Below are 9,950 nucleotides of genomic sequence, written 5' to 3'. Positions count from 1 at the left end.
GCGCGGCCCCGGGGACGGTGAGGACTGGGTTCCTGGCAACGGGACCGGCTCAAGCGTCTACAGCTACCGCGCGTGGACTTCGGGCTCGGGGCCCGCGCACACCGGTCCGCACCTCTGCCTGTCACTGGGCAGTGTCCTCGGAGCCCTGGAGTTGCTACGTCTCTAGGCCCGGCTGGGCTAGGGTCCTCCTGCCCCCAGCCTGGGCTGCACCTGCCGGCCCTTCTGGCCCTTACCGGAGGATACCATCCTAGTGGTGGAACCACAGCCCAAGCCCCACCTGGCCCTACCCTCTCTCACCTACCAGCGGTGGGGTCCCCTAGCCAGGAAGATGCCTGCTGTGGGGGGTACCCCTCAGCCTTGCCACCGACCTCCACCAGGGCTAACCTTACACGGGGGGCTCGCCCAGGCAGACCTCTTGTGAGGCCGGTGCTGACTGGCCTGGTTTAAGGGTCGCCTTTCCCTTTGAGCCGCCTCACCCTTGTTGGAACTGTCATCTTTGAACTTGACATTAACATTCCGGGATCAGAGACCCCACCTGGATTCGGAATGGCACCGCCCTGATGGTGTGGTCTGGGAGCACTGACCAGCCTGCCTCCCTGGGCCAAGCAAAGGGCTGTGCAGGGGTGGCCACGAGCTTTACACACAGACCTCTGCAAGCACAGTGGGTCTCAGCAACAGGCAAGTGCAGCCTATAGACACCAGTGGAGACAGAAGGTGGTGTCCCCGGGGCGACCGCAGCTCATGTGGACACCAAAGGACAAGGAGGATAGGGCACCCGAGGAGCAATGAGGAAACACCAGATGGATCTTTACAAGGATTCATCCCTCACTCTGCTTGTTTCGTGCCACACGGCTCCAACTGCCCACTCCTGGCAAAGCTGACACCAGCCTGGTTCATTTACTAATCACTGCCCGGGGTCTTGGCTGTTTTCTAAATCTCTCTGAACCTGCCATATAGTTTATTCTGAGGTAGGGTGACTGTGCAGTCAGCCTGGCCGCCCCAGGGCCAAGGCCCGTGCCTTGGATGCTCAGTTGGTGGCACCAGCATCCTCCAGGGGCTGCTGGGGCCCCCCGACCTTTGCTCTTCCACAGCTCACAGGGGGGCTCACGGTGGGGGGAGAGTCTAAACCTCAGCGTTTCTCTCCAGAGATAGGGGCAAGAAGCAGCCACCCCCACCTGCTCACTGCCAACACCCCCATGACTCAGACCCTAACCAGCCCAGAAGTCTAACATCCTTCCCTCTGAGAACTAAGAGGTAGGCCTGGGGGTGTGAGCTCTTCGTCTGGGGTCTGCAGGCATCCTGGGAGGCTTCCCCTTCAATCCAGGACACACATCACACACCAACCTGACTTGGTGAGCCTGCTCATTGGGGAGCACCACCACAGAGTTCTAGTACTTCCCAGCCTGAGTACGGCTCCAGCAGAAAGCAGAAGGCTCATTCAGTGTGGGTGCTCTCAGCTTCACGTCAGACGGTGCAGTGCACAGACGTGTACCAGACACAGGGAAACCTTGGGACCGCCTGGACAGAGACGAGTGTGGGAGGCCCACAGCACACTTGCTGCCCACAGGACCATCACCGACTGGACCAGGTCTCTCCCCACAGTCCACCTCCCCAGGACTGTCCCAGGTCAGGGACAGAGGTGCGTTGATGATTCTTGGCCCCAACACAGCACAACACAGAGACCCTGTAGCCCTTTTGTCAGCCGGCAGGAGCCACTGGTGGGTGACCCTGGACAAAGCCAGGAAGAGGTCTTCCCCAGGGGGCTAAAGGGAGGAGAGCTGCTCCTTGATTCTGCCATGGTCACTGAACACCTGTTTGTGTCCTTGTGCTCATTTAACAAGTGTGCAAATAAACCGCTCAGCTGGTGACACGACTCCTCATCTCTGGGAACCAGACTGGCATCTGAGACAAGAGCCTCCGTCACTGGCCTGTCCATGCCCAGAGTCTGTGGTGTGAGGGGCTTCATTCAACAGATGGGAGTCAGCAAAGACCGTCTTTCTAATTCATTCAGCTTTAATTCAATACAGACAACAAAGCCGTTAAGAGACATTGTGCATGAGTTGCACTGGGCAAGGCCACTGTCTGCCTGCAAGGTTCCCAAGATCCAGGCCCACAGCTGAGCTACTGCCTCCCATCTGAGGTCCAGGCCCCCTGACTTAGCCAGTGTCCCCGCTGCCCAAGGTCCAAGCTCCTGGCTGTCTTCCACAAGGTCCCTGAGGTCCAGGCACAGGTGCAGCTGTGACAAAGTTGGGCAGAAGCCAGCACAGCACCCTTTGCTGAGCTGAGGCTGGAGTGACAGTTACAGCCTGAGCCGAGCACCTGAGGGGGCCTGGGGCCACCCCGTGCCTCACACCTAGCAGACACATGGGCCCAGCTGGCAGGGCCACGACTGCGGTCAAGAGTCTGCGTCTGAGCAGGGGGGCAGGACATCCCGGTCCAGCATCACAGGGCCCAGCTGCCCACTGCGGAAGGCCTGAAGGAAGTGGCCAGCTGCCGCCGTGTAGTTGGGCTGCACGACATTCACGTTCCCTGTGGGCGGGATGGGGCAAGGAAGTACTGTCTGCTGAGAGGATTGGGGATCTGAACCACGGGATCACGCAGCAGTAGCAGGGCCAGCCCGTCCCCTCTCAGTGTCCTCCTGCCCACCCCCACCTCCATACCTCCTCCTCATTGGGGGGGTAGCCCAAGCTCCACCTGGGCCAGGACCCCGGAAGGTGGGGACACCTCACTCACCACTGCCCGTGAGCACCTTCACCTTCTGGGTCTTGCCCAACTTCACAGCCACCTTCTTAAGCACACTCTCAATGTCATCACAGGCGCCGGCCAGGCTGTAGTGCTGCACATACCTGCACACAGCCGCGGGTCACGCACCGTCAGGCCGCCGTGCCAGACGTGAACACAGCTGCGGCAAGGACGAGGCTCCACATCGTGGAGGGGGATGGGCCCGGGCTGTGTGTCTGGCTGAGTCTGTGGTGTGGCTGGAGTTGGGGGTGGTCCCCAGTGAGGGTGGGGCCCCCATAGTGAAGGTAGGGGTACAGCCCTGTGGAGAGGGTGGGAGTGGAGGCCTCGTGGTGAGGATCTGGGTCTGCGGTGTGGCTGGGGCGCAGCCCTGTGCTGAAGGTGGGCTCTGGGCAGACAGACCCAACAGGCAGACTGAAGCACAGTAACAGGGCGCCGGTTTCACCCGGAGAGATGGGAACAGCAACATCGCCTCTGACCCCGGATGCCACGAGCCCTAACCAGCTCACTCCCCAGCACAGGGAAGGCTGGGAGGGCGAGTTGCCACTCCCAAGCTCACACGGAGCTACGCTGACCAAGCTCCCGTGCACCAAGCCCCTGAGTGTCTGTACCAAGAGCATCTACTGTCAGACATCATCTCAGCACAGTCCTCGATGGAGCGTCTGAAACACCAAGGCTGGAAGCTGAGTCAGCAGTAGCCCCAGACGACCTCATGGGGAAAGAGGACCAGGCCCTGAGAAAGCCCCCAAAGCCTGCCAACTACAGACAGACGACTGCTGGATTTCCAGAAACTAACTGCAGAAAAACAAAGTCCAGGCAAAGTGACTGTAGTACAAATAAAGCAAAAAAAAAAAAAAAATCCATTTGAAATCCCACGTGATGAAAAACGGAATAGCAGGACCAGATAGCCTCCACATGCAAAATGACCAAAAAGGGGAAATGGGGCTGTTTTTGAGACCTGGGACGTCAGGCAATGAATGAAGGCCAGCTCCTCAGGCTCAGAATGCAAACGAGGTAAGGGGTGAATTCTGCCCCAGAATACATGTCAGTGTGGCTGAGCCTCCATCATCGGTCTGATGGAGTTTCCCTGATTTGTGATTACACTGTACCATCATCCCTAACCTCTGTGTTAATGAGGCAGAATGCACCCTACAGGATACGGCTGTATCTTGAGTCAATCTCTTTCGACAAGCAAGCAGATATCAGCGGGACCTGCTACCACCAGAAAGAAGAGTTGTGCAAGAGAGGAACACATCCTTTGGACCTGGGTTCTTGTGCTGACAACCACCTAGACCCAGGTTCTATGAAAATGACCTTTCCCAGAGCTTAGAGAAAAAGCCTTCTCCTCAAGCTAGTGTCCTGAGTTTGGACTTCTAGTGTCCTGAACGGTCAGAAAATTGTGACAGCTCAGCTCACTGATGGACGTCCAGGCTGTGGTACAGGCGAGGAGACAGGGAGAGCCGCTGCTCTAGACACATTAAGATAGGAAATGAAAAGCCATTCACACACACTATCTTTGATGAAGGATTTCTAACCAGAATACATAAAGAACTTACATGAGTGTAGGTCTGTCAGTTTGTCAATACTGTAGTGACTTCATGGTGCTGTGATTTGGGAAGCTATAACACCAGTATTTTCAATATCAGCAGGGTACACCCATGGTGGACAGGTTTCAGCTAAGCTTCCGGACTCACAGACTAATAAGGAAAGGCAGTCTACTTCTGAAAGTTTAGTCACTGAAAACCTTATGTCAGATAGCAGCAGAATATTGAAGCATGAGAAAGAGCCCCTGAATACGGTCAGATACAGTGGTGGAAGATGAACCCCTCAGGTTGGAAGGCTCTTAAATACAACTGGGGAAGAGCTGCACCCACTAAGTAGACTTGACCGTAATGATACGAATGGAATAAAGCTCTTGGGACCTTCATTTGTTGTTGGGGTACAACTCAAAATAAGGAGAAACAGCGGTAAACATCCATTAATAATCGGAACATGGGATGTACGAAGTAGGAATCTAGGAAAATTGGAAATTGTCAAAAATTAAATGGAACACATAAAGATCAATATCCCAGGCACTAATGATCTGAAATGGACTGGTGTTGGCCATTCTGAATCTATCACATGAGATACTATACCAGGAATGGCAAATTGAAGAGGAATGGTATCACATTCATCATCAAAAAGAACATTTCAAGATCTAAAAGTCCAATGTTGTCTGTGATGGGATAATATCCATACACCTACAAGGAACACTAGTCAGTACCACGATTATTCAACTTCACACACCAACTACCAAAGCCAGCGATGATGAGATTGAAGAATTCTACAAACTTCTTCAGTCTGAAATTGATCAAACATGCAATCAAGATGTACTCATAATTACTGGTGATTGGAATGCAAAGTCTGGAAACCAAGTAGAAAGATCAGTAGTTAGAAAATATGACCTTGACAATATTATCACATGACAAAATATCACATGACAGAATTTTGCAAGGTGAATGACTTGTTCAGTGCAAATACCTTTTTTTAAACAACTTAAAAGATGACTATATACATGGACCTCAACCAGTTGGAAAACACGGAAATCAAACTGACTATATCTGTGGAAACAAATAGTGGAAAAGCTCCGTATCATCAGTCAAAACAACGCCAGGTACTGGCTGTGGAACAGACCATCAATTGCTCATTTGCAAGTTCAGGCTAAAGCTGAAGAAAATTAAAAACAAGTCCACGAGAGCCAAAAGTTGCTAACCTTGTGGTTAGCAGTCCAGAGTTTATCCTACATCCACTAGTCTGGATAAAATTTAAAGACTGATGAAACCAAGTGTTGGCAAGGAGGAGCTAGAACTCTCATTCTCACCAGCAGGAATGGAAAATGATACATCCATTTTGGAAAATGACACAGAGAGGTCTAGGTTCTGGGCCTGGCAACGTTGTTTTCTCCTTCCAGATCCAATGCCTCCTCCTCAAACATGCTCCACCAGATCCTCAGGCAGGCCAAGAAACACCTGAGCTTGACCGTCTCTCCGCATTTACTAAAGCTGAGGAACCGGAGCAGCAATGGTGTCATGCATCTGGCATTGCTTAATCCAGATGTTAATTGAGACAGAAGGAATAACCCAGAACCATGGAACAAACTGGGTCCCAATGAACAACACAAGTTCTGCTCAGTGAATGTGGAGGACAGCAAACTGAAGCAAGAAGGCCCTGACTTCTAAGTGAAATGTTTTCCCTTAAAGCTTCTTAGAATGAAGATCTTCCAGAGCCATCTGCAGTTTCCCACTTAACCAGGAAATCTTTCTTCCCTCAATGAACGAGATCAGGCTGATGTATAGTGTTGGGATTTACACTGAATAATGTCTGAAATTTGGAAGAAACAGTTAAACAGAGGCCTGTCATCTGAACTGGCTACTCCACTCTCAGGTGTTTGTACATGTCCATACAAGACTGCTATATGAACACTCAACACAGCTTCAGTGAAAACAGTGAAAAACTACAAACAAACCAAATCCCATCCAGAGCAGACTGGGTAGAGACCGGGTGGACGATGCTCAGCAATGAAAGCAATGGCCCTTTGGTGCACTTAAAATGTGGGCTGAGGGGGAGAAGTCAGACAAGAAGAGAAACAAATACTTTCGTCCGTCTATGGACAACACAAAGTCACCATCAGTGACAGAGCCCAGGGGTGGCGAGGAAGGGCAACACGTCACCATTCGGATGATGGACGTGCACCCTGACTGCGGCGATGAGGTCAGGAGTGCGTACAGACAGACCTCAGGACGTGCTAACCCTTGTGTGGCTCAGACTTCAGTAACGCGCATCTCATTACACTTGGCCCAGAAGAAAGAGAAAGGAAGAGTCCGGCGTGACCCCCACCCGCTATCACTTACCCCAAGAGCTGGTGCTTGTTAAGGGTGTAGAGGAGATAGTCTGCGATGGTCTCCTGACCCACCAAGTGATCCAACACTGTTCCTGGATCCCAACAGCAGAGAGTGAGCCATGGAGCAGCTCAGCTGTGTGCACCCGCCGGGCCCCAGTTCATCTCTCCCCCTATCCTGTGTACCCGCCGCTGGGCCCCAGTTCATCTCTCCCCCTGTCCTGTGTACCCACTGGACCCTAGTTCATTTCTCACCCCCTATCCTGTACACCCGCCGGGCCCCAGTGCACCCCTCATCTAAGGCTTGATGCTAGCCAGCAGAGCAGAGCCCCGTGACTGTCCTCATGGCCCTGGGCACATCACCTGACCCTGCTCCGCATCTATCAAATGAAGAGGTTGAAGGCGCATCCCTCACAGGATGCTGAGGACCAGCAGGATCTGAAAGGGTTTCTGGCGCTCTCACTGAACCCACAGTGAGAGAACATTCCCAGCATTCCAGTAAGAGGAGTCTGGCAGTGGCCAGGGCCAAGGTCTAACTCCTCCCTGTCTAGGGGTCCCACATCAAAGCCAGCAGGCACACCCTCAAGGGGCAGGGTTTGGGACAGCTCACCACATAGAGCCAGCTTCAAGCCGGTCTCTACACTCTCGATCCGAGGCGACAGCACCCCAGGGGTGTCCAGCAGGAACACCAGAGGCCTCTCGGACACCTGTGCAGGAGGGAGACATCAGGCAGGGCAGCCTCTGCCCCGACAGTGCTCCGGCCCCTCCACGGAGTCTCTGGGTGGCCATGCCACCAAGGGCCAGATTCTCAATCAACAAGGAGGAAAACAAGGAATCCTGGGGTGGCGCTGTGGGTTAATGTGCCAGACAGCAAAGCCGTTTGAACTGCAAGGTTGGCGGTTCAAGCTCACCAGCTGTTCCTTGGAAACCCTACACAGGGTCGCTACAAGTTGGAATCGACTCGACGGCACTTCACAACAAGGAGGAAAACAAGGGCATTGGACCCACACAGTTCTCGTGTCGTCCCTCCCAAGAAGGGCACCAAGGAGGGGTTGACGCTTCAGAGGCCATGTGAGCCATTGGTCACTCAGCATCCCTGAGCCTCAAAGACATAGCCACATCACCTAACAAGTCCCAGCAAACACCCACCGTGGGAGGATGTGCTGCGGTCCCCAAAAGTGCTATACCTGGATCCTGGACATGACGGCTCTGGTGATCCCAGGCAGGCCGCCCACCCTGGTGGCTTTTCCTACAGGACACAGAGTGACCATCAGGTGTGGATGGAATCCACAATGAAGCACATGCATATGACAAGAGGATCTGACAGACAGACAGACGCATCAAAGCGGGCATTCCCATCCAGACCTCTCTCAGTGTTACCCAAAACCAGTTCACACAGGAGGTGCCGGGGGAGCAACAGCCAAAGCTTACTGCCCTGGACCAAGGAAGGTCAAGGCAGGCTGTCCCCTCCATGTGGTCACTTCCCAATGTGCTCTATGGGCAGAAGGCCACTCTGTCTCTGCCCAGCCGAGGGCCAGCTCAAGCAAGCAAGAGACCTGGTAACTCTGTTCTGAGCAGGACCAGGCAGTGACTGAGAGCGGAGGACAGACCCCTGTGGGGATTACAAGCACACCTTCCTGATCCTGCAGCAGGACAGACAGACACACAGCTCTCAAGACCACTGCTGGGATAGGACAGTATGTCATTTTAGACACATTTTCAATACATTCAGACACGCTTCTTAAAAAGTCAGCCTTCCTCCTAACAATCAAACCCCATCTATGTCATCATGTGGAGAATTACCTGAATCAAAGGGATTTAAATCAATGAGAAAAAAGGAAATCATCGAAGTCTAGAAAAGTCATCTTCCCATGAACATGCAAAGAGAAAAGGAACCATGTCCCCACACAGTCCTGTGTTAGACTGGTGAATGGGACAAGACACTGGGACATGCCCTTGTCCCCATCTTCTCCTAACACAGCCGACAGCCTTCACTCCTCCAGGAAGTGGGGCCCACAGTACCTTTCCTGAGGTGCAGCCGCCGAATGGAGTTGATGAGGGAGGACTTGCCCACGTTGGGGACCCCGATCACCATCACACAGTACTCCAGGTTCTGTGGGAGCCGGGCAAGTAGTCCCAATCCCACCCATACAAGGGAGCCTGCCCCAGGTTCTCCCTCAAGCAACAGGAGGGGCGGGTGATCCGTAATTCTCTCACCTCTCCTCGGTGATAGCGGCAGCTGTTCCCAATCAACTCCGAGACCATCGGGATGATCTGCAGGCAAACAAACCGCACAGACTGAAACCGGACACACAGACACCAGCACACACACCAGGACACACACACCGATACACATGCTATGATAGCAAAGGTCTCGTGTCAATGTGTCTGAAGACATCGTCACTGCCATGATGACATCTGCTACATACAAGCAAGCAACTGAAAGGAAGCTCCTTGGACATGTGGCCTGCTTCCACTAGACTGGACACTCGGACAGCCTGTTGGCTGGGTCTGGAGTCTGACTTGTCACCCACCCTGCGGTTCTTTGGACTTGAGCCAGCGGCCTGTTCTGTTGCCTGCTGATCCTGGCTGGACAGCTGACCCACAGACTGAGGACTTGCCCGTTTCTACAACGGTGTGAGCTATACCCAGATGTTGTTGTTGAGTGCCATTGAGGCGGTTCTAGCCCTAACAGTCCTGCATGGGATTTCCCAGGAGCACAGTCCTGGTGTGGTGCTGTGGCTTAAGGCACTGCAAAGTCTCTTTGAAACTCAAGCTCACCAGCTGTACCATGGAAACCCTACACAGGTCGTTATAGGTCAGAACGGACTCGACAGTACACAACAACAACATATACACATATGGAGCTCTGGGGGCGCAGTGGGTTAGGAGTCGGGCTGCTAATCTCACAGTCAGCTAGTCCAAACTACCAGTTACTTCTTCTCTGGTAAAGATTTACAGCCTCAGAAATCCTATGTGGGGCCGCTACGAGTTGGAACCAGTTCCACAGCATACCAGTGTGTGTGTGTGTGTGTGTGTGTGTGTGTGTGTGTGTGTGTGTGTGTGTGTGTGTGTGTGACTCGATAGATAGATTTTTGTTTTTGTTGTTAGCTGCCATCAATTCAGTTCCAATCCATAGCGACCCCATATAGGGTTTCCAAAGCTGCTAAGCTTGAACCACCGACCTTGCGATACAAACCAAATTTGCAGTCCAATGCATTAACCCACAGCATAAAACCAGGACTCCAGGTAGATAGGTAGGTAGCCACATACACACACGGAGTCCTGGTATGACACTGTGGGTTAAACTGCTGGACTGCAAAGTCGGTTTAAA

The 9,950-nt window shown here is 53.0% G+C and overlaps 1 protein-coding gene across 1 annotated transcript in view; it reads right to left on the bottom strand.

Moving 5' to 3' along the window:
* Window positions 1-2,395: 2,395 nt before the first annotated feature.
* The window catches only part of MTG1 (mitochondrial ribosome-associated GTPase 1), a 12,523-nt gene continuing 4,968 nt past the window's right edge, over window positions 2,396-9,950 (bottom strand). The window contains exons 5-11 of the mRNA XM_006867492.1: window positions 8,834-8,890; window positions 8,639-8,729; window positions 7,804-7,865; window positions 7,227-7,323; window positions 6,630-6,711; window positions 2,734-2,846; window positions 2,396-2,529 (exon numbers count right to left, since the gene is read on the bottom strand). Coding sequence (XP_006867554.1) covers window positions 2,396-2,529; window positions 2,734-2,846; window positions 6,630-6,711; window positions 7,227-7,323; window positions 7,804-7,865; window positions 8,639-8,729; window positions 8,834-8,890 — 636 coding nt within the window. The remainder of the gene's footprint in view (window positions 2,530-2,733; window positions 2,847-6,629; window positions 6,712-7,226; window positions 7,324-7,803; window positions 7,866-8,638; window positions 8,730-8,833; window positions 8,891-9,950) is intronic.

The sequence above is a fragment of the Chrysochloris asiatica genome, unplaced genomic scaffold (genome assembly GCF_000296735.1).
Source record: "Chrysochloris asiatica unplaced genomic scaffold, ChrAsi1.0 scaffold00105, whole genome shotgun sequence".
Taxonomy (NCBI): domain Eukaryota; kingdom Metazoa; phylum Chordata; class Mammalia; order Afrosoricida; family Chrysochloridae; genus Chrysochloris; species Chrysochloris asiatica.
The sequence above is the reverse complement of the archived record's forward strand: the minus strand, read 5'-3'. Positions and strand labels throughout refer to the sequence as shown.